This window comes from Hippoglossus stenolepis, chromosome 16 (assembly GCF_022539355.2).
Source record: "Hippoglossus stenolepis isolate QCI-W04-F060 chromosome 16, HSTE1.2, whole genome shotgun sequence".
Lineage (NCBI taxonomy): Eukaryota > Metazoa > Chordata > Actinopteri > Pleuronectiformes > Pleuronectidae > Hippoglossus > Hippoglossus stenolepis.
Genome location: NC_061498.1, coordinates 800,391 through 823,431, shown reverse-complemented (window position 1 = coordinate 823,431; position 23,041 = coordinate 800,391). Strand labels below are relative to the sequence as shown.

Below are 23,041 nucleotides of genomic sequence, written 5' to 3'. Positions count from 1 at the left end.
CCATCACCCAGTTCATCAACTGCAGAATCCTGAGAGACCACAAGCTGCAGAGGTACGACCCACACTCAGCTCCGACACACACCACACGACACAGTGATCAGAGCTGAGAGTGTGTGTGTGTGTGTGTGTGTGTGTGTGTGTGTGTGTGTGTGTGTGTGTGTGTGTGTGCAGGGAGGACCTGTGGGTGCGTGAAGGGAGGATTTTAGATCCAGAGAAGTTGTTCTTTGATGAGCAGGGTTACGCTGACGAGTGTGTGGACTGTGAAGGCAGCATCATCACCCCGGGCTTCATAGACGTCCAGATCAACGGTACACAGACACACACACACACACACACAATTCAGTCATTCCACATTCTGAAATATGAATATTAACAGATTTATGATAAACTGACCCGTTTGAAGAAGTTTATTTAATGCAACACTGACTCTGCAGTTTAAACATAAATGAAATCACAGAAGCAAACTGGATAAACTGATGTTTAGAATGACGACACTGACACAACTGTTATTGGATGGTGACGGTCACATGGCGTCATCCTCCAGGAGGATACGGCGTCGACTTCTCTCAGGCCTCTGATGATGTTGGCGGCGGCGTTTCTATCGTGGCTAAAAAGATCCTGGAGCACGGCGTGACGTCCTTCTGTCCGACGCTGGTCACCTCCCCTCCCACCGTCTACCACAAGGTCAGCACGACTTTAATCTGACCTCTAATGACCTTTAATCTCATGTCAACACGAGTGTAAAGTTTCCTTCACACAAGAAATATCAAAATCTACAAATACTAAATACTTATTTCACTATTACATGTTTTTATTATTGTTAAATCACCTTAATAAGAATGAGCCCAGACAGAAAAAACAATCACTGACTTGGATGCAGTATGGAACTTCACCACTAGATGCCACTAAATCCTACCCACTGAACCTTGAAGTCTAACATTTGAAGCGAAGCTGATTTGTCGCCGCTGTGATGAAAATGTGTTTCAGGTTTTACCTCAGGTCAAAGTTCACAACGGAGGACGACATGGAGCTGGAGTTCTCGGTACGATGACGCGTTGGCAGTGAAGTATAAACCCAGCTTAATGTCATGTGACATCATAACGTCCCTCATTGGCATAATGCACGTGAGGACGAACCTGGCGTCTGTCTCCGCAGGTTTTCACCTGGAGGGCCCGTTCATCAGCGTGGAGAAGAAAGGAGCGCACCCGGAGCAGTTCCTCCGCAGCTTTCAGTCCGGAGGGATCGTCGACCTGATGGAGACCTATGGTGGCCTGGACGACGTTGCCATGGTAACACTGGCTCCTGAGCTGGCCGGCAGCGAATCGGTGGTGAGGGCGCTCTGCCAGAGGGGCATCACCGTGTCGTTAGGTGAGCCTTAGTATCCTGGTCGTCGTCGCTCGTCGGTCTTCAGCTTTCTGATCACGTGTTTACTCTTGTTCTCCTCGTGCAGGTCACTCGGTGGCCAACCTGTCTCAGGCCGAGGACGCCGTTAGCAGCGGAGCCTCGTTCATTACTCATCTCTTCAACGCCATGTTGCCTGTGAGTCCACACACTCAGTGTCAGTCTGTGTGTAGTTCACATGTTCCTGGATGAGCTCGACCCTCTAAACAAAGTTAAATCTATGGTGAAGCACGTGAGGACTTTAAGACCCAGTGACCAGAACGTGTGCGACACTGTGGTACAGTGGGCGTGTTTCTGTGTTTTCTCTGGTTTTCTCCGACAGTTCAAGTGAGATTTGTCTTTGCTTTGATCCAGTTCCACCATCGGGACCCAGGGATCGTGGGTCTGCTGACCAGCGACCGGGTGCCTGCGAGCAGGACGGTGTTTTACGGCATGATCGCTGACGGGATCCACACCAACCCTGCTGCTCTGCGTATCGCCCACAGAGCCCACCCCTCAGGTCAGAGACGACTGAGCTCCGGTTCTTTAGTGTAATAAAAGTGTTTGGACGTGAAGTTCACAGGAATCGAACTGGAGATGATGAACGAGGCAGGAAGAGCAGAAAAGACACGTTTACAGTATCAGTTTGTTTGGAGAAATGAAGAAACTCCCTAAGCTGAAGCCAAATAACCTGGATCGCCCCCTGGTGGCTGGCTGCAGTACAGGTTATAAACCTTCTCCTCCATGTTAGCAGATGGGACATGGACCAAACAAAAAGTCAAAGTAGACATTAAATTAATGTCAAAGATGTTTCTGTCATTTCAGGTCGTTCTTCACTGATGTTTGTTCATGTTTCTGATCAGTTTGGTTTGAATCAGTTATTTGATGATATAAAAACAGGCTGATGATTGACAGCTGACACTGACTCCTGATTGGTCAAAGGCTTGTTTGGGGCGGAGCCTCGACACTGCGGCTCCACTACTTCTCAGACTCTGAGCCAAGATGGCAGCGTCTCGTCTAAAATATTTTGGCCTCATGTTTGTACAACAAGGTGGAGAAGTGTCGTCTCTATTTACAGTCACTACTCGTACACACTGTTCTGTGGATCCTCGTGAAGATCAACAGCTGGAGACGTCCAGAGAGACTGGTGGTCGGGGGTGTGACCTGTTTGTGTTTCCAGGTCTGGTGCTGGTGACGGATGCGATCGCAGCGATGGGTCTTCCCCCCGGGCGTCACATGCTGGGCCAGCAGGTCATCGAGATCCAGGGTCTTCACGCTTACGTGGCAGGTCTCACTTTATTTTCACTTTTTTAATGGACCAATAAATGATGTTCTGATGGAATCAGACAGGATGTGGAGGTGTGAGTGTTCTTCTCTCAGCTCTAACTTGTCTCTGTCCGTCAGGCACGAAGACGCTCAGCGGCAGCATCGCCACCATGGACATGTGTGTGCGACACTTCAAACAGGCCTCAGGTGAGTTTGTGTCACTTCGGTTTCATCAGCTGGAATTTACAACATTTAAGTTTCACTGTGAAGCTCAGAAACGCATGTTCTTTCATTATCTTCTGTTCTGAAAACTGTGTGTGTGTGTGTCTGTGTGTGTGTGTGTGTGTGTGTGTGTGTGTGTGTGTGTGTCTGTGTGTGTGTGTGTCTGTGTGTGTGTGTGTGTGTGTGTGTGTGTGTGTGTGTGTGTGTGTGTGTGTGTGTGTGTGTGTGTGTGTGCAGGCTGCAGTGTAGAAGAAGCCCTGGAAGCTGCTTCTCTTCATCCAGCTCAGCTTCTGGGCCTCAGCCATAAGAAAGGAAACCTGGACTACGGCTCGGACGCAGGTGACGATCGTCTGCTTCAGTTCAGCAGAAATAAATAAGCTCACATCATTTGTTCATCGTGTCTCATGTTCTCACTCATGTTTTCAGACCTCACTCTGCTCGACGATGACCTCAACGTTAAAGCCACATACATTTCTGGAGATGAGGTTTGGAGAAAAGATCCGTAGAAGAAGTGTCTGATGGAACCTGGCCCGACAGCTGGTGCCTTCAGGGGGCGCTGTTTCCCACAGTCCACAAATCTGAGCCATGACTTGACTCATCAGATCCGAACTCAGAGTTTATCTTTGGTTCGCTCTGCATCCTCACTTTAAAAGACTGGAGGTATTTCTAACCACGCCGACCATGTGACTCTGCTGTCGCGATGTCGTTTCAACACTTTGGTCACGTGTGGAAATTCAAGTTTCCCCCGGAGGACGAATATGAAACATACAAAAACTTCCATTTGTCACACGATCGATTTCCTGCCTCAGCTCGAGTTTTGAATACTTTCTGTTTGAGCTCCTAATAGACAGGCTCGGTGCAGGTATAGCGCCACCCTCTGGACAATCTCCTAACTTTTCTCTCAATCTGTTCCGAGTCTGACTTCGAGTTTTTAGTAGATCTGAGGAGATGAGATATTAAGGTTTTTATAAATGATGATATTCTGATTCTGATTTATTTTCATTCCTCCTGATACTTTCATCATATTATTTGAATCACGTTGCACAGAAACCAGATAAATCAACACTGACTGACATGAAGCAATACGATTTTCACGATGATGTTTAGATGCAGAAGACGACTCACAGCTCGCTGCAGGAAACACACAGCGTCATATCTGTGTCGTATTTAAAGGAGAATCTGTGACCAGGGGCCCCACGTAGACGAGAGGGCCCCTGGTTTCATCTTTAAAAACGTGCTGTGATTTTTAAACATTTCGTATTTTCTATGTAAAATGTTATTCCTGACGTTTATAAATAAAATGTGTCTGGATTTGACTGGAATTTCCTCTGAAATGTTGTGAGGAGTAAAAATGAGCTCAAAGTAGAAATACTCATGTAAAGTACAAGTTCAGTTCAGATACTTCATCACCGCATTTATTATGTTTGAGCCTTAAACTGAACAAAGTTGGAAAATGAAGTTCCTGAATTCATAAGTAGCTTTTCCTGTAAACTATAAACTACAAAATGTATCAACAGCTTCCAATGAAAAACTTCAATCTAGAAGAAAATGTCAAAATCTGGAAATCGTGGCAGGTTCTGTTTTAAGAATCGTCTAATTCTGTGATTTCTCAGTGAATGTAAATGACACTAATGTGTTTTTAATCCTCAGGAGAAACTGACTGAACAGCTCAACCATTCATTTTAACATTTACAGCACAAAAAACACATGAGAAGAAAGTGTGTGTGTGTGTGTGTGTGTGTGTGTGTGTGTGTGTGTGTGTGTGTGTGTGTGTGTGTGTGTGTGTGTGTGTGTGTGTGTGTGTGTGTGTGTGTGTGTGTGTGTGTGTGTGTGTGTGTGTGTGTGTGTTGGGTAAAGAGGTCGATACGTCCTGACTGCTGCTGGCTGTCCTGGTCCTGTCCTGGAAACGTCCCCTGGAGACACAGGCTGTCCACAGGAGGGGGACGTCAAGCTGAGATCAGTGAGGACAAGAGGAAACAGACTTCACAATAAAAGCTACAACCAGATTATTTCCTATGAGCAGTTTGCTTTTAGTTTAACTTTATAAAATCAATGGAATTAGCTCAAATGTAATTGAGCTTTTTATTTATTTAATATGGTCATTTTGGGAAATGTTGAATAATATTGATGAATATGGATATTATGAATTTTATTATATTATCTGATTTATTTTATCATTTAAATTTGTGTTTAGAAATGTTGCAGCGCTTGTTAGTCAGCAGGGATTTTATTTTGAAAGAGCTGACAGGAAGTGTGTGCTGGTCCCAGTGTGTTGACGTGAGGAGGAGCCGTGGTGACTGTCTCTGAAATGTCAGAGGATGCAGAGCTCAGGAGGCGGCAGGAGGATCCAGCTCCTTCGTGCACGACCCCGCTCGTCCATCTGCAGAAGGTAAGTCTGCAGCTGCTGAGGAGGAGGAGGAGGAGGAGGAGGCTGATGATGCTGTCCTCCCACGTCCTCTTATGTCCTCTCATGTCCTCTCATGTCCTCTCATCTCCTCATGTCCTCCCATGTCCTCATGCTGCAGCCACCAGCTGTACTGCAGGTTACCTGAAGTCTGAGTGAACTTCACAATCTGCAGCTGCAGAGAAATGATCTGAATCTATATCCAACAGAATTTCTTCAGTTTGGATTCTAATCTTAAATGCATTTGTTTGTCATCAAGAGACTCGTGTGATCTGAATGTGACACGTGTCTCCAGATTCAAGTTCTTCTGTCATGCTGCAGTTTTCAGAGATTTCAGGTCCTTGTTCAAGGACACAACTGTGGTAGAGCAGGAAGAGACGCAGCCTCAGTCTGTTTCTGTGGGAAAGTCACACACTGACGATTTCTACTGTTTCAGTCAAAGTCAAAACACAATAAATATTATTTCAGTTAGAAAATCTTCTGTTCAAGGTTTTTCTGTAGTTTTCTGTTAAATTTCAGTATTATTTAGTTTTCGAGGTTCAAGTTTTCTTCATTTTTAGAAAAAGCTAAATTTATTGTTCTGATCCAGAGAAAAAACAAAACCAATCACAACATTAAAGCGTCACAATGCAACTGTTACTGAGCAACAGCGCCACCTGCAGCCAAACGTGGGGATTCATTGAGGGTGGACATTACCCATGATCCCCGGCTTCTTGAACCTTTACGTATTCACTGGGAGTATTTTACTAAATTTATTTCTATTTTTAAAAGTGCACCACGATTAAAGTTGATTATTTTCTTAAGACTTTTATTATTAACGATTGTATTATTGTTATTAATAAAATGTGGAGTTTAATATGAACCTGGGAATCAGGGTTATTTTTAATTAGAGTGAAAATATGACTTTAACTTAACTTTAGTACAACTTAAATAAAACATGAAATATGTTTAAACCATAAATTTATAAAACTATAAATAATCTTTCACCAAACTGAACAAATGAAATAGATTAAGAATGATTCTACATTTCGAGTTGCCTTGTTCCACTGGTTGTGTTGTGACGTCATCGTGACCTTCGATCGGTCGGTTTCAGTTTCTGTCTCCTGCTCTTTCAGGGCCTCGCCTCCTGAGCCAGCTGCATCATGGGAAGTTCCACCTCGTCTCTTGTTGAAGAGCTCGAGGGGGAAGCTGCACCTCGGGGTGCGGCTCTGCCCCCCTCCCCCACCATGGGGTGTTTGAGGAGCAGCCAGAGCACCTTCCTCCCCCGACAGCTTCCCCGAGCCGGCAGGCACAGGGAGCGCAGGTGAACCTACAATCATACATGACAAAAACCTTTTGTTACTCTTATTAGGTATTGTTAGGTCCCGTGACCTTGACCTTTGACCTTCACCAACCCAAATCCAATCGGTTCATCTGTGAGTCGAAGTGAACATTTGTGCTGAATTCGAAGAAATTCCCTCGTGATATTCTACAGATTTCATGTTCACAACAATGTGACGGACGGACAACCTGAAAACCACCGGGTGTCGCCAGCACGCAGACCTCAAAAACAGAAGATAGGAAGATAAATCAACAAAATAATAAGAAACAGATGCAACGACAGTTTAACGGGATTAACAGCTTGTGTTGAAATTCTGTGTAAAGATTTATGTAAAGAAGACGTAATGATGATGATTAATTAAAAGTATAACGACGTGTTCCACATTGAATCGTGCGACTGCTGAGCAGAGGAGAGATTTCATTTATGTTCTGCACACTTTATGAATTTTTCATTAATTGGTCGATAAAAAGTGAACGTCAGCCTCCCTGAGCGTCGTCCACACGTCCGCTTATTAATTATTACTGTCCCTCCGTCTGATATACTGTCTGTGATCGTCTCCTGCACCAGGGTCGAGTTACTCGCTGACAGGAAATGTAGTGAAATCCCTGGTGATTGGATGATAAGACGATGGTCTGGAACACATGAGATTTCCAAAGGGAATCAGAAGAGAATTATACGTCTGATACATGGAGATCAAACATCCTTCAGAAAGAAGTTCAACTGAAAAAATGAGACATTAGTTCAATTATTTGTGTAATTAGGTTGGTAGGTAGGCCTGCAGTAGGGAATTATGGTTGGTTGGTTACCTGGTTGGTTACCTGGTTGGTTGGTTGGTTGGTTGGTTACCTGGTTGGTTGGTTGGTTACCTGGTTGGTTACCTGGTTGGTTACCTGGTTACCTGAGCTCTGCGTCACACGCTGCAGTCACTCGTCCAGGTCGAGCTGCGTGTTCTGGAAGTTTTCGGCTTGATGCCGAGATGCTCCAGGCGCAGCTGGAGAATTTAGGCCAGACGTCCCACCGGCTCCTCGGGTCTAAATTTCTCCCCGGGCGCCGCGGTACAAATAATCCGGACTTGATTTCCAGTCGAGTACGATCAGACACGAACCTTCGATGTGCTGCAGTGGTTTAGTTCCTTATTCAGTGCATTAAAACACATGGTGGTAATATCATCAGTGTCTGTGAGGCACCAGTTACACAACAGCCTCTGTTTTCACTGGAGTGCAGCTTCTTGTATCATTTCCATATTCATGCATTCTAATCAACCCCCAGCCACCACAGGGGATAAAAAATGCAAGAAACGTTAATGCACCCATTTTCCTTTTTCTTCTTCTCAGGCATTTTCGTTTTTCGGTTTCCTGAGAGTTCAGCTGCAGAAAGCTCTGACATGTGCAGTGTCAGAGACAACTGAAACCGTTTTCTTTAAGTTTCAGAAAGATCAAAACTCCTCCAAGTCCTTGACAAACCACAAAAACTATCATTTAAATATCTAATATAATATGTTGTTGTGTTTTCGTCCAGTTTCTCCTCTGGTTCGATGCCAATGCAGAGGAGCCAATGGGCTTGCGGCTGCTGTACTTTCCTGAACGCAGCCGGCGCCCCCCGCTGCTCTATCTGTGAAGCCCCACGGCAAATACCCGACAGCCGGTGGATGTGGCCCGGGAACAGCAGGGAGGACGCTCGCTGGTCCTGCCCACGCTGTACACTGGCCAACTCCCCCAACAGCCTGGCCTGCTCCCTCTGTGGCTTCACTGGCTCGCTGGACCGACGCCGGAGCTCCTCTGAACACCAGCCTCGGCCCCGGCGCTCCAGCAGCTGCTCGGGGCCCCTGAGGACATCGACGACCGAACCGTCCAGGCAGCAGAACAGGACATTTCCAGGAGACGCAGATGAACGCAGCCTGATTTGGGAGTGTTTGAGGTGCACTCTGCAGAACACCCCTACCTCCATGTCCTGCTCTGCCTGTGGGGGCCCACGCAAACTGTCCCTCCCCCAGATTCCTGCTGAGGTTCTGCTCATTCCTGAGGTCTGCGATCAAACAGGAACCCAACAGCCTGAACCTGCAGCGGCGGCGCTTTCACTTTCCATATCCGCCCGAGGAGAGTGTTTACCTGTGGAAGCTTCGTATCCGGACACAGACTCAATGCTCGGTGCTTCATCTTCAGCTCATAACAATCCACTTCCCTGCAGTCGCAGAGAGGTGCCACCTCCAGATGTTTCCCTCAGTCAAGCACAGAACGTGAGTCCTCCTTCAGCTCTGGCAGTTTCACATCTGTCCGCCCAGCCAGAGCTGCTGCCCGGCAGGCGACTCAGCATCCTCAAAGAGGAGATGTCACCACTGTCTCCTGCATCCGACGGCTCCGGGTCGTTTCCACCCTCCATGCTCTCCGTCAATCGGACCGAGGAGTGGTCATGTCCGGCGTGCACGCTCATCAATAAGGTCGAAGCCAAACACTGCCTGGCCTGCCACACCCCTCAGCGACACGCCTCCCAGCTCAGACCAGCAGAGTCCCCGAAGAGGAAGGAGAGCGTGATGGTGGAGGCGCTGCGACAGAGCGATGAGGGGGAGGCCAAAGAGCTGTGGGAGAACATCGTCAGCTTCTGCAGGGAGGTGCGTACACAACCAGTCAGTCAGTCAGTCAGTCAGTCAGTCAGTCAGTCAGTCAGTCCATCCACCAACCTAATGTTGAATGTTTGAACTCGACTTGACCCCTACACTTTTCAACCTTTTTCTTCAGAACGCGGTGACGTTCGTGGACGATAGTTTTCCTCCGAGTCCGAAGTCCGTCGGATTCCCGGTGGACGACAACGTCCAACATCGGGTCAAAAAGTGGCTCCGCCCACAGGAAATCAGCTGCAGCAGCTTCAGAGACCGGGGGGTAAAGTGGTCTGTGTTTCGCACGCTTCGCCCATCTGACATCCTGCAGGGACTTCTGGGTAACTGCTGGTGAGAAATAAAAACACAGAACCGTCAGTTCAAATCTAATCTGTGCCCCCTGAACATTTATTAATCTATTTGGAATTAATAATAAGGATGATTAAAAAGATAATAACAATAAAAACAAAATGGCCCAAATACTGAGGCCTGATCCAGACGGGATCTGGTTGATGGAGGATTGTCAGGATGAGCAGTTGATGAACGTAACCCGGTGCTGAATGTGTTGGAGAGCAGGTTCCTGAGCGCCCTCGCTGTTCTGGCCGAACGTCCTGATCTGGTGGAGAAGGTGATGGTGACCCGCTCGCTGTGCGCAGAGGGAGCCTATCAGGTGCGTCTCTGCAAGGACGGCTCGTGGACCACGGTGCTGGTGGACGACATGCTGCCGTGCGATGAGACCGGGCACCTCCTCTTCTCTCAGGTAAAACTCGACTTTGTAGTGATGAACCCAACAGAATTCTTTCCTGCTGTCGTATCTGTGGATGTTTCCGTCTTTTAGCTCATTTCTCTCCTCCAGGCTCAGAGGAAGCAGCTCTGGGTGGCTCTGATAGAAAAAGCTCTGGCCAAGCTCCACGGCTCCTACTTCGCTCTGCAGGCAGGTCGGGCCATCGAGGGCCTCTCCACGCTGACCGGGGCCCCCTGCGAGTCTCTGGCCCTCCAGGTCAGCGCCACCAACCCCAAAGAAGAACCCATCGACACGGACCTGATCTGGGCCAAACTGCTGAGCTCTAAAGAAGCAGGGTGAGAATCAGGGAAAGTAAATAATTGTTTAATTGATTTAGATCTGTTCGTACCAACAGACCCGTCCTGTCCTTGTGCTGCTAGTTTCCTGATGGGGGCGTCTTGTGGAGGAGGCAACATGAAGGTGGATGACGCACAGTACGAGTCTCTGGGTCTACGTCCCCGACACGCCTACTCCGTCCTCGATGTGCGGGACGTTGACGCTCACAGGTGACAACTCACCCAGTGTGACGGGGAAACAAGGGTTTGTAGCTCAGCCAATCTACATGCTCTGTTTAACCATTCCTAAATGGAATGGTTCCTGATTGGTCGATCAGCCACCAGACCACTCCCTCCAGGTACAAACAGAAGCTTCTGAAAAAGGGTGAACGCCAAAGAGGTCAAAGTTCATTTGGTTTTCGTGTTAAAGGATGTTTCTATGTGTTAATTAAATAAAAGTATTAACGGGTCATGTCGACTTGTTTCTGTGGTTCAGTGTAACTAACACGTAACCTCTCATGACGTCCAACACGTGCTTCCTGTTCCAGATTACTGCAGCTGAGGAACCCGTGGGGTCGATTCTCCTGGATGGGGCCGTGGGCCGACGATTGGCCAAACTGGCCTCCGCACCTGAAGAGGGAGCTCTGCACCCAGCGAGCCGAGGACGGACTGTTCTGGATGGACTTCTGGGATTTCATCAGGTAGATCAGGACTAATTAGTTTAATGGGTAATATATTTAACCACCAACTACGACCAGTGTTTAGTTGTTGGAAGTTTGGTCGTGTTTATCTTTGGTACCTAACAATTAGCAATTCTATATTCATGTATTCAACAACTGTAACGTGCCTCATTGTGTACAGTAGTGTGTGTCTGTGTCTGTGTGTGTGTGTGTGTCTGTGTGTGTGTGTCTGTGTCTGTGTGTCTGTGTGTGTGTGTCTCTGGCAGGTACTTTGACTCAGTGGATATCTGTAAGATTCACTCGGACTGGCAGGAGCTCCGGGTTCCAGGAGTTTTCCCCCGAGGAGCCGACGTCCCGGTGACGGCGGTGTCCCTCACGGTGCTGGAGCGATCAGCTGTGGAGCTGGCTTTGTTCCAGCAGGGCAGCAGGTGGGAAACATTCCATTAAACAAGCAGCTGTACTAGGATCAGTAAATCCTTCGTTAGTAACATTTCAATCTTTTATTTTAAATATTTGATGTCTTCCTTTATTTCTGCTTCTCCCTCAACACACATGTCTCAGAAAGTGACGTAAAGAGAGATACACAAGAACCCACATCCTGATCTGTCCTCCTGTGTTTCCTCAGGCGATGGGACACAGCGGAGAGCCACCTGCTGGATCTGTGCCTGCTGGTGTTCCGAGTGGCCTACAGCACCTCGGGCTCCCTGACGCTGGGGCGCCTGCTGGCTCACAGCCGGCGCTCGGTGAGGAGGTTTGTGGGCTGTGACGTCATGTTGGAGCCGGGCGAGTACGCTGTGCTCTGCTGCGCCTTTAACCACTGGACCGGCTCCGTCACAGAGGGCACAGGTAAAGAAGCGTTTGTTCTTTGGTTCCCTGTTTGAATAACTGTAAAAAGAAATGTATGTATTAATAGAATTATAAATGTGACCTACTTTTTATCCGAGATGTTTCATCTTCATCTTTGTACAACGGGAGGAAGTGGAGTCATGTTTAAAAGTGTCCATATCCACTGTGCTGTGTTGTCAGTGGGCAGCTGCCGATCTGAGCCGCCTGGTTACACGCTCGCCGTCTACAGCTCCCGGCTCGTGATGGTGGAGCAGGTTACGGCCTCCAACACCACCATCGCTGACGCCATCATCCAGCTGACAGAGACCAAAGGAGAGAGGCACGAGGTCAATGAGGACATTTCACAATATTTACGACATGCGAGGAAACTTAATTTTATTCAGTTCAACTAAACAACTGGTGTGTGTGTGTGTGTGTGTGTGTGTGTGTGTGTGTGTGTGTGTGTGTGTGTGTGTGTGTGTGTGTGTGTGTGTGTGTGTGTGTGTGTGCTTCAGGGTCGGGAGGGGATGACCTGTTTCTACCTGACCCACGGGTGGGCGGGGCTCATCGTCATGGTGGAGAACAGACACCCCAGACATCACCTGCACGTGTCGTGTGACTGCAGCGACAGCTTCAACGTGGTGTCGACACGCAGCAGCCTCATAACCATCGACAGCATCCCTCCTCTGCACAGGTTCACTGCCAGCGCTGCTTTTCTGTGTCGGCTCGTTCACATACAGCAGAGGGCAGCGTGTCCTGTCAATAAAGATGGACGACATGTCCGCTTCCAAACGTAGACGTTAAATAAATGTTTGTCAAAGATGTTTCTGTCATTTCAGGTCGTTCTTATCTCACTGATGTTTGTTCCAGTGTTTCTGATCAGTTTGGTTTTATTAGTTATTTGATGATATAAGAACAGGCTGAGACGTGATGATTGACAGCTGAGACTGTGTGTCTCTGTGTCTCTCAGGCAGGTGCTGGTGGTTTTGTCTCAGCTGGAGGGAAACGCTGGATTCTCCATCACACACAGACTGGCTCATCGTAAAGCCGTCCAGGCGTCTCTGGGGAACTGGAGTCCTTCGAAGGCGACTCACAGTCCAGCTCTGAGCCCAGAGACTGCAGGTCTGCACCAGCCTCGACCGCTCTGACCACGAAACTCCTCCACTACCGATCTCAGCCTCTGTAAAGGAACAGTCCGACTCCGGGAGACGTCTGTTTGCCTCATTTGACTCTTTGATGGAAAACAGGAATAAGTTTATTCCAACAAAGAGATCATCACGTGTAGTGAGCAGAAAGACTTAGGTCACATGTGGTTTAACATTGAGTCTGAGCTGCTCTGAGGCAGAAACAGATGAGAGGTTAAGAACTCAATACAACACTGGAATCATCCTTTAACATATGCTGATCATTTTAAATGATCTTCTGTAAAATGTTCAGAAAACATCTCTGTCCTCCGACTGTCCATCGCTGCAGCTCCTCTTTTCAGCCTCTGTCTCAAACACTTGGTTGTAGCTCCTGTCTCTTTAAGACCCCCCCTCCTGATGAAGTCTGCTCTGATTGGTCTGGGGCTTCAGTGTTTCCTGTGCAGGAGAGGAACTAAACTCGCCACAGACTTTCTAACTGAGCAGAACTTTCACTTTCACACTAAAGGAAAGAAACACTGAAAAAACATCACATGTCTCCTTCAAGTGAGAAATGAGATGTTTGTGATTTTGGTGGACGAACAGATGAGATGATGTATTTTCTGTCTCAGAGCAGCTCCGGCTCCATCTCCTGTGTGATCCACAAACAGAAGCTGCTGGTCCCAGTGACACGAAGAGAGAAAACACACGTGAAGCACTTGTATGATCTCTGCTCTCCGTCTTCACTGCTGAGAAATGAAGACGTGTTATTATCTTTGTTAGTGTGAAGCGGCAGCTGAGCTGCAACATGTTTCCAACATGTCGGACGCTTGAATAAAGTTTTAGTTTAGAGATACAGCACAGACTCGCTGTGTGACTGCATTCGCACTTTATGAACTTTAAACTATGCTGTTTTATTTAAGAGACGTTTCAAACTTGCTAAATGGGCACAAATATTTTATTTTCATGAATCCATACGATCATCATGTTTTCAGAGGGAAGATGGAAAAACTATGCAAATGTTTGAAAGTTGTCTTTATGCTTCGTCAATTAAAATATGTGCAGCTCTTTATCTTTGGTTCATATCTTGTATCAGCAGGTTTAAAATATAATTTTATGATTTTTATAGTGATTAGTGTTACTTACATTTTCTTTCTTTTCATCCAGTTAAAACGAGAATTCAGCAGCTGAAGAAAAACTGATTCTTTCACTGTTTTTTCAGACTTTCCATTTGATGATATTATATATATTTATATATATTTATATATATCTTTGAAGGAAAGAAAAAGGTTTCTGTGAATCTGTTGGATCAAATATCTATTTCTTTTTGTATTGAACCTCTGAATGAGATTTAAAAAGGTAGAGACCTCACTTCTCTGCAGCTTCTGTCACAATATTATATAAAACCTTTCCTGTAGTGAAACTATCTTTTCAATAACATTTATTTAATTTTTTTCTGTGTTTAAACTTTTATTCTATTTAAAAATATTTGATCAATCATAATAATTTTTAAATTATAGAATATTATATAGTTCAAAATAAGATTTTTTTCAAAATAAATTGTTTCTATAATAACATTCAATGTATTTTTTCTGTAAAATAACCATTTAAGTGATTTTTTCCAAACTAAAACAGAATTTATGTCGCACATTTTTTTGTTTTCCTTTTGTAATAAAATCATTTTTCAAAATAAAAGCAGAGCTTCCACTGTCTGCAGCTGATGACGCGTTTGACGTCACGGATCCAAAACATCTGTTAGCCTCACAGCTGCTAGCTGATGCTAATCTGTTAGCCACCGAGCTAAGTCTCAGGAAACTGTTCAGCGCGTGTCCGTGGACTCAGTCCGCATCAAACAGCAGCTCCAGGTTTGTGCGCGTGACCGTGAAACATGTAGAGCAACATAAGAACATACATGTGTCATATTTTAACATGTTTCCACTGAGATGATGCTGAAACTGCGCAGAGGGGCTAATGCTAACAACACGTTAGCATCAGGTCAGAGTGACTGACAGCTCCGAGTCAGCACGAAGATCAACTATAGATAATGACTGACAGATAATCAACTATAGATAATGACTGACAGATAATCAACTATAGATAATGACTGACAGATAATTAACTATAGATAATTAACTATAGATAATGACTGACAGATAATTAACTATAGATAATTAACTATAGATAATGACTGACAGATAATTAACTATAATCAATTAAAGATAATTGTTGGATAAATAATCAATAAAAGATGATCATAGATAGACGGATGGATTGTGACGCTGCTCTCTGTGGTTATGTGCGTGCATGTGTGTGTGCACGTGAGAACATGTGAGATGATCTCTGTTGGATCTCAGGTTGTGTCCCTGGCGGTGCAGCCCAGCGACAGGATGGGGAAGCAGAGTAAGGAGGCAGCTGCTGCTGGATCGAGCCGAGCGGACAAGATGTCCGAGAGTCCAGAGCAAAGTGTGTGTGTGTCGGCTCAGGAGCTGAAGGAGCAGGGGAACCGACTGTTTCTGAGCCGCAAGTACCCGGAGGCTGCTGCCTGCTACAGCAGCGCTATAGTAAATAACACTGTTTACCCTCTGTGCTATGTGACTCTGCTGAGTGGGTTCCATCTCCTGTGAGAAGAACTGACTGAGAGTCAGCTTCAACTGTCACAATCAGCTCCAGGTGAAGAATGAAGCTGAACTGAGATCAGTTAAAAACACTCTGAAGTTATTAAAAACCAGAGTTTATCTCCAATATTCAGCAGGAAACTGTGAAACATGAAGAGTTCTGAGTTACAGCTGCAGCTCTTCAGGGTCAGGAAGCAGAGGATCATGGGTTTAAGGTGGAAACGATCTTCAGCTGGTTTCAGACATTATCTCCAGAGTTTCCAGAATTCCTCTTTCACATCTGAAGAGCAGCAGGAGATTCTCTGAAAGCAGCTCAAGACTCAGGATGTTAAATATGAGAAACATTAAACACAGATTCTTTGTTAATGTTGATAAAATTCATTTCACAGCTTTATTAAAATAATCCCCTGAGCTCCATGCAGCTTTTACAGATTTTAAATGTGCCATGAACAGAGCTTGGTTTTGTCTGATGTCTGCGTTCCGTCATATATTTGTGTGTCTTGTGTTCTCCCCTCCCTCAGACCCACAGTCCCTCGGTCCCGGCGTTCTACACCAACAGAGCTCTGTGCTACGTGAAGCTGCAGCAGTACGACAAAGCTCTGAGCGACTGCAGACACGCTCTGGAGCTGGACAGCCAGTCGGTCAAAGCTCATTTCTTCATGGGCCAGTGTCACCTGGAGACGGAGAGCTATGACGAGGCCATCGGCCACCTGCAGAAAGGTGCCACGTGTAAACCTGAATGTGGCTGGATGTTGAATTCCTGTTTCAACATCCAGCAGCATCACGATCATGGAATTAACTTGAGATGATATAAAACCTGAAATCAACATATACTATTTATTCCAGCTTATAACCTGGCAAAAGAGCAGCGCCTGAACTTTGGTGACGACATCCCCGGCGCTCTGCGGTTAGCTAAGAAGAAACGCTGGAGCAGCCTGGAGGAGAGGAGGATCCACCAGGAGAGCGAGCTGCACGCCTACCTCACCGAGCTCATCGTCGCTGAGAAACACAGGCAGGTCGCCTCCAGGGTCCGTTTCACGTTTTCTCCGTGAATTATTCTTGTCTCTAAAGTAAAAGAGAAACTCTGGTCCACAGAGAGCTGGAGGGCTGCAGGCGGACGCAGGAGGACAAGACTGACAACGGCCAAACTCAACACGGTCTCAACGAGATCCACACCAAACACGTAGGTTCTGGTTTCACATTGTAATTTAGGGACTAAAGAGTTTTGACTGACATACGTACGTCCTGTCGTCATCACCTACGTGGGCTGCGTCTACCTATACTTGACTCTGATTGGTCTGTAGTCAGCGTGTGGTCAGGTGGGCGGGTAGCAGTCTTTCTGTTTGAATGTTTTTCCACAGGACAAATATCTGTCAGACCTGGAGGAGCTCTTCTGTCAAGTAGACGAGAAGAGGAAGGTTAGTGACTCTTCACCGCACATCACAGCGAGTTAACGTCAGAGGAGTCAGGAGAGTGAGTTTGTCGTGTGTTTGACAGAAGCGAGAGATCCCAGACTTCCTGTGTGGAAAGATCAGCTTTGAGTTGATGAGGGAGCCGTGCATCACGCCCAGCGGCGTCACGTACGACCGGAAAGACATCGAGGAGCATCTGCAGGTAAAACAACAACATTTACTACGACTACACAAGAACGAGCTCCGTCCACACTAACACACCTGAAAACACAGGTGACCGTTCACACTGGTCATGTGAAAAATGCATTAAAAAAAATGTAGTTTGCTTAAAAATAAGAAAACAAATAAACTTAGTTTATGTCCAATAATTTTTTAACTTTTTTATATTTTAATATTAACGATTCCGACTGCAGTTAATACATTTTTAAATCGAGTGCTCTCTTCCTGTCTTTCAGCGAGTTGGACACTTTGACCCGGTGACACGAAATCCACTGACACAGGATCAGCTGATCCCCAACCTGGCCATGAAGGAAGTCATCGATGCTTTTATTTTGGAGAATGGATGGGTGGAGGACTACTGAACAATGAGGAGGAAGTGAGGTTTATTTTGACAGGTTAGGAAAAGAAAGAAGCGTTTGGTTGCAGGTCGTCGTCCACGACCTGCAGTTTATTGAGCAGCTGCACGTTTTTTATAATAAACAAATAAAAATAAATAAATATGTTTAGCTTTAAATTAAACTCATCACAGGTTCATCATTAAATGTGTCAGGAAAATGGTTAAAACATCCACGATAAGAAAAACAAAGCCATATGTTCGCATTCATGTCAGGAAATTCCTATTTTTCTGTTACTGTTACCATGACAACATGAAACTAGAGGAGAGTAATGGAAAATTAGAGGAAAATACAGAGCTGTGAAGAGTTACTTCACTTATATATAAAAATATATGTAAATAAAATACAAGTAAGAAATGTGAAAAGAGGCTCAGAGAAAAAAAAGAAATTACTGGATAAATCAAGAAACTTCTGACAAAAAACAAAGAAGAAAACAGATATTTTGGCTTTTTCAATGAAAAAGTAGCTTCTGGCTGATAAACGTCATCACACTTGAACGTGTCGCGGTCCGAACGCCGGCTGCAGCGTTTCTGTCGCCACAATTGAATCTGCGTTCAAACTGAATTTATGGTCTGAGCCTGTCGATATGAACGGGAACATTTCAGGCAGGAATCGCAACGTGACAGCAGCTGAGAATCAACAACGTGCTGACGACAATCAGATTAGTCACAGAAAGGAATCAGGTTATAAACTGCAGCTGTCGTGGTGTTGAGACAGAGGCTGAGTGTTCGGGCTTCTTTAACGAGTCGGTGGATTGTAGAAGCTCAGTTACACTAATGTGATGGGAAAAACGTTTCTGGGAGAAACTGTACTTTAGTTCAGGATCTTTTATTTCATCAGCGACAAACAGGCTCCACTCTGTAAAAGGACCACTTTTTATTTTATACACTGATGCTGAGTTGTACAAATATTAATTGTGTTCTAGTATTTGTTTTGTTTTGTACTTGTTGAGTGATAAGTATTTTTTAAAGGAGACACAATCTGCTTCTGTTGCTTTGGTCATGAAATACACATTATTATTATTATTATAATCTTCATCATGAGGAAACGTGGCTGGAATGTTTCTGTTGTTCGTCTTTAGTCCCTGAAATGAAACGTCTTCATCGTCCAGACCAAAATAAAACCAGAAGAAAAACAGTTTGTCAGATTCGTCCTCGTGTTGTTGAATCTGTTTCTTTTCCTGAAGGAATAAAATAGTGAAGAGCTGAAGAGACGCTCAGCCGAGGAAAGTGGAGATGAACACGCTGGTGTCCAGGTTGAGAGTGGCGTGCCACCAGCGGTCAGGGAAATACAGCACCTGACAGGAAACACACAGAACATTACTAACCACAAAAACACTTTTCTGTTCACTCTCGTTCTTCTGCTCCCGACCGGGTTGAACCCGCCCCTCAAACACCTCCAGCTTTGTTTAACTCCACCTCCTCACCAGTGACTTCCAGTGGCCGGGATGTTTTCAGGTGAACATGAGATCTCAAGTCTGTCTTCAGAGAGTTTGTTTGTTGTCACTTGGACTCAAAGATGAACGGATTCGATTTCAGAGGTCAAAGGTCACACTGATCTCATAAATCTCATAAGTCTGGAAATAAATGTATGTGGATTGAAACTGTTGTGGGGGGGTGGAGTCTTACAACCACAGGGTGGTGATTGTTCACGTGATGATCTCAAATCAAACGCCTATCTTATGTCCTTAACATTAATGGGTAACGTCTTTTAAAAAACTGCACTTCGTGTCTCTGGCGGAGTGCAGTACCTCTCCCGGCCTGATGGTGCACTCCAGTGGAGCCTCGTCCTCGGGCAGGTGGGGGTAGGTGTCCCTCACCCAGGACAGGGTGGTGTGGTTGGGGTGGAAGTGAGGCTCCTTGTCAGGCGGGTAGAGGAACCAACGCTGTGAGATTTCAAAAAAAGAATCCATCAGATTTACAGTCACCGAGCACTTTATTAGGAACACCTGCTTATTCATGCACTCAGCCAATCATGTGAATGACTGAAACTAAAAGCGTCCAATGGGCAGCAGATTCAGGAGCAGTGTTTCCTGTGGGGGGAGGAGCTCCCTTTACCACATATATTTCCTTTTTTACCTTTCTTCCGTAGATGACCTCAGAGTAACCGGGGCCGTGCCAGTGAAAAGGAACTCCTGTTCCAGGGCCTGACCACAAAGACAAGCTCTGTTAGTCGGAACAAGCTTCATGTGTTTGCTCCATAGTTTCATTTGATCTGGTTAGTTTTGGTTTCACATCGTAATTCAGGGACTAAAGAATCTTTCTGACATACGTACGTCCTGTTTTATTGATGTGAAATAAACTTTTCACTGTGTTGAAGACACAGCTATCCTGCAGCTACCAAGACATTCCGGTGATTTGTTTTACAGCCTCGTTATCAAAGGAACAAACCTGCGATCCCGAAGCTGTACGCTCCGCTGGTGCGCGGCAGGACGTACGGTGGAGACGCGTAGTGCTCGAACAGACTCTGCCACTCGGTGAAGTTGTTGTCTCCAAAGAAATACATGGTGTCTGTAGAAGAGAGAAAGAGATTCTTAATGACAATTATGCCAACTCATGTACAAATATTAGATCATAGACTGAATATAGTTGATCTACAACTGTATATGAAGATGATCAATGACTGTAAGCACCACTACAACAAAGTACAAATACACAACTACAAGTAAAAGTCCAGCTTTCAGAAGGAAGCGAGGTTTCCTGAGATCGAGGTTAACTCACCGCTGCCGAGAGCGTGGGTGGACTGAGGCCTCAGGAACTTGTCCACATACTCCTGGAAAGTGACATCCACTGAAACACATTCATCACGTGTTCGTTACCGTCAGATTATCACAGCGTGAGCGAGCGAGTGTTCCGACGTTCGTACCTTTCCTGTAAGAATAAGTGTTCGCTGTACTGAGCCGCACTTTCCGGGAGCCGTAATCTCGGAGTAAAGTCGACTTGGAGCAGAGCAGCTTGAATTTCTGAGACAAAACATCGACATGTCCAGAGGAGTCATATGTACACAGTGTTTACTCCAGTAGAAACACGGATGCTGGTGTTAAAGTACTGACTCAACCTCCTAACTGCAGTAAAAGTATAAAAGTACAGACTCTGAAATGTACTCAAAGTATAAAAGTACAAAGTTTTTCTTTTATGATGCAAAATTTAAAAAACAGATAATTCCCCTCAAATGTATCTAAGCAAAAATAATGACTGTTTTGAAAATGTAAAAATCTACTGAAGTATTTGTACTTAATTACTTCCTAGCTGTTCAGCTGTTTAACTCCTCGATGAAGCTCATGACTCTGAACAGAAAACTCTTCATTCTAAAACGTTTGGATGACTCCTTTCGTACCGTGTTATCAGTCAGAGCTCGGAGGACGACTGGGCGACTGAAGGCGTATCTACAAACCACAGAAAAACAGCGTCAGTCGAGAACATCAACGTCACGGAAACACAAGTGCATCTTATAACATGACGTAAAAAACACAACAGATCTCACCTCATATGATGAGAACTGAGAAACGTACCTTTCAATGAACTGTTGATAAGAGAGCGAGGAGCCGTCCAACACGTCGATGTTACAGGGACCTTCATCCTGGAGCCGGACGTCTGAATCCAACCTCCTGTCAATCACAGTCAACCATACAAACTCTATATGACACTGTTTCAGATTTTATAGACAAAGTGGAGGAGAAACGAATCATTGTTTCATTATTGACCTGATGTCTCAGCCTCGTGAACACAGACTGTAAACATGGCCGACACGACTCAACCAGAAAATTTGTCAAAATATCTCTTGATCCGAACGCTGCCATTTTGTGGTGATGACGTCATTTGCAGTCAGAGTCTGAGCAGTGGTAAAGAGGTCCCGCCCATAGATGCTCTCCACCAATCAGGAGTCAGTCTCAGCTAATAACTCTCTCTGTCCTCTATTTTATATGAATATGATTATTTTATTATTATCTTTATAGCACGTGTGTCTATTTGTCTAAAGCAGTAATAGAGTGTAACAGTGAGCGTCCACTTTTAAAAAGTAAATTTCTCTGTTGACGTTTCAGGAAATCTTTATGAAAAGAGTTTAAATCCTGGAACCAGGTCGAGCAGCTACGAGATGAATCCAGATCATAAAACATTTGGTAAAAAGTCAAAGGTACAACACAAGCATACTTAAATATTTAAACAGTGAAGGAACTACACATCCCATAATCCATTGTGAATGATCCTTTCCATCAACTTCCTGTTTGAGTTGAACCTTGTTGTTAACATAGTGTTGTAATGTGTTGTAGTTTGTATCGTGTATGTTTGTATATAGTGTTTATCATCGTGTGTAGTATAGTAAACTGTTGTAACGCTGAACCATCCAATCGTAGCCCCAGTGAATATTTCCATGGTAACAGTGAGCTCCACCAATCAGAGACCTCATTATTATACCTGAGGATTGTGGGTATTGTAGTCCTTCTCTTTAACATCGCAAATAAAACTCACTTTTCTTAAAACACAGTTGACTTGTGGCGTTTTGGTGAGTCTACCATGGATGGTTAAAATATTATGGCGTGTTGAGTTCAATAAAAACAGGGATTTGTTGATGGTCACAAGGTGAAGGTCATGTGATCCTGATGTCCAACCTGAAGCTAACTTCACCGCGGTCTCTGCTGATAACTCAGGCAGCATCAGGATTCACATCTGGATCGAAACTGACATCTGACCAACTTTTAACAAACTCTCGCTGAAATCAACATTAAATTCTCAGAAGTGTAAGTGAAGTCTGTCCTGACGTCACAGCGGCAGGTTCAGGTGCTGATCAGGTGATCAGGTGACATTGTTTACATTTCAGTCTATTGGATCAGACTTCAGATGTTCACAGTTTCGTTATAATAAACCTGATGACCAGTTAACCGGGAACACAGGCTCATCCCCCAGATGTCCGTGAACTCACCAGCCTCCCGCGTCATCTGGCCGCTCCTGTGACGTCAGAGCCACACACACGCTCAGCAGCACGCACGCGGCCTGATTGATCGATCGATTGATTTCCATTCAGAAATCGATCACAACAACACGCACGAGCCGATGAGATCTCCAATAATGACCGAGCACCAGCTGCCCGCCCACTTCCTGTTTGAGGACCAATCACAAAACACCACATTAAACCGAGCGAGTGCTGCGTTCAGGGAACATGGGGACAATCAACACCTCTCACAGAATGGATGGGAGGTAATGAAGTACATTTACTTAGTTACTTCATTACCTCTCATTACTGAGGTGTTGAAGCCACAGACTTTTATTAAATCAAATACTTACTAATTTATTACACTACAATTGTATTTCTTATTCTATTGATTCATTCTTACTTGATTATAACGATACCACAGTGAAAAGGGACGTGAGTGGATTTCATGTAGTAAATCATCTACTAATATAACATACACACATTAAAACATATATGTCGTCATTAGTTGACACGAAGACCCAGTGATTTTTCCTCTTTGGTTCACTTCCTATAGGAGCTTTGTTTAAACAGTGAATCACACCTGCGGCTGCTCAGGGT

General features: G+C 45.2%; 4 protein-coding genes across 8 annotated transcripts in view; 3 read left to right on the top strand and 1 right to left on the bottom strand.

Annotated features, from left to right (window-relative positions):
* amdhd2 (amidohydrolase domain containing 2) overlaps positions 1-4,184 on the top strand; it is a 5,174-nt gene extending 990 nt beyond the window's left edge. For 3 of the 4 annotated variants that reach the window (XM_035181705.2, XM_035181706.2, XM_035181707.1), the window contains exons 2-12: positions 1-52; positions 172-308; positions 545-684; positions 988-1,042; positions 1,156-1,368; positions 1,451-1,539; positions 1,756-1,900; positions 2,561-2,668; positions 2,785-2,853; positions 3,106-3,207; positions 3,295-4,184. The exon at positions 1-52 is cut by the window's left edge. In XM_035181705.2, coding sequence (XP_035037596.1) covers positions 1-52; positions 172-308; positions 545-684; positions 988-1,042; positions 1,156-1,368; positions 1,451-1,539; positions 1,756-1,900; positions 2,561-2,668; positions 2,785-2,853; positions 3,106-3,207; positions 3,295-3,374 — 1,190 coding nt within the window. In that variant the 3' untranslated portion in view covers positions 3,375-4,184. The remainder of the gene's footprint in view (positions 53-171; positions 309-544; positions 685-987; positions 1,043-1,155; positions 1,369-1,450; positions 1,540-1,755; positions 1,901-2,560; positions 2,669-2,784; positions 2,854-3,105; positions 3,208-3,294) is intronic. The other variant, XM_035181708.2, reaches the window with a different exon arrangement.
* A 941-nt stretch (positions 4,185-5,125) lies between these two features.
* Positions 5,126-13,943, top strand: LOC118123962 (calpain-15-like). Of its 2 annotated transcripts, XM_035181696.2 has the most exons (13): positions 5,126-5,257; positions 6,388-6,575; positions 8,112-9,201; positions 9,329-9,537; positions 9,763-9,946; positions 10,043-10,266; positions 10,351-10,476; positions 10,794-10,946; positions 11,192-11,353; positions 11,551-11,771; positions 11,952-12,097; positions 12,266-12,444; positions 12,721-13,943. In XM_035181696.2, exons 2-13 carry the CDS (start codon positions 6,415-6,417, stop codon positions 12,896-12,898), a joined length of 3,033 nt encoding a protein of 1,010 aa, XP_035037587.2. In that variant the 5' UTR covers positions 5,126-5,257; positions 6,388-6,414; the 3' UTR covers positions 12,899-13,943. The 2 variants fall into 2 exon arrangements, with proteins under 2 accessions (XP_035037587.2, XP_047199678.1); XM_047343722.1 differs by lacking the exon at positions 6,388-6,575 and having other exon boundaries at positions 5,139-5,257.
* Positions 13,944-14,586: 643 nt separating this feature from the next.
* On the top strand, positions 14,587-18,659 carry LOC118123968 (E3 ubiquitin-protein ligase CHIP-like). Its single transcript, XM_035181710.2, has 8 exons — positions 14,587-14,736; positions 15,226-15,432; positions 16,008-16,206; positions 16,333-16,498; positions 16,582-16,669; positions 16,848-16,904; positions 16,984-17,100; positions 17,354-18,659. Exons 2-8 carry the CDS (start codon positions 15,259-15,261, stop codon positions 17,477-17,479), a joined length of 927 nt encoding a protein of 308 aa, XP_035037601.1. The 5' UTR covers positions 14,587-14,736; positions 15,226-15,258; the 3' UTR covers positions 17,480-18,659.
* Positions 18,325-22,604, bottom strand: jmjd8 (jumonji domain containing 8). The gene is made up of 9 exons (XM_035181712.1): positions 22,433-22,604; positions 21,024-21,119; positions 20,849-20,897; positions 20,378-20,474; positions 20,233-20,301; positions 19,903-20,022; positions 19,591-19,658; positions 19,263-19,397; positions 18,325-18,809 (listed from the first exon to the last, which is right to left on the bottom strand). The coding sequence occupies exons 1-9, from the start codon at positions 22,528-22,530 to the stop codon at positions 18,729-18,731; spliced, it is 813 nt and encodes a 270-aa protein (XP_035037603.1). The 5' UTR covers positions 22,531-22,604; the 3' UTR covers positions 18,325-18,728.
* Between the last annotated feature and the right edge of the window lie 437 nt (positions 22,605-23,041).

Coding starts and splice junctions, on each gene's coding strand:
- LOC118123962 (XM_035181696.2), top strand. CDS start 6,415: ATGGGAAGTTCCACCTCGTCTCTTGTTGAAGAGCTCGAGGGGGAAGCT. Junction 11,772..11,951: donor CTCCGTCACAGAGGGCACAG/GTAAAGAAGCGT, acceptor CTGTGTTGTCAG/TGGGCAGCTGCCGATCTGAG. Junction 12,445..12,720: donor AGCATCCCTCCTCTGCACAG/GTTCACTGCCAG, acceptor TGTGTCTCTCAG/GCAGGTGCTGGTGGTTTTGT.
- LOC118123968 (XM_035181710.2), top strand. CDS start 15,259: ATGGGGAAGCAGAGTAAGGAGGCAGCTGCTGCTGGATCGAGCCGAGCG. Junction 16,905..16,983: donor AAGTAGACGAGAAGAGGAAG/GTTAGTGACTCT, acceptor TGTGTTTGACAG/AAGCGAGAGATCCCAGACTT. Junction 17,101..17,353: donor ACATCGAGGAGCATCTGCAG/GTAAAACAACAA, acceptor CCTGTCTTTCAG/CGAGTTGGACACTTTGACCC.
- jmjd8 (XM_035181712.1), bottom strand. CDS start 22,530: ATGGAAATCAATCGATCGATCAATCAGGCCGCGTGCGTGCTGCTGAGC. Junction 20,898..21,023: donor TATCAACAGTTCATTGAAAG/GTACGTTTCTCA, acceptor TGTGGTTTGTAG/ATACGCCTTCAGTCGCCCAG. Junction 19,398..19,590: donor AGGTCATCTACGGAAGAAAG/GTAAAAAAGGAA, acceptor GAAATCTCACAG/CGTTGGTTCCTCTACCCGCC.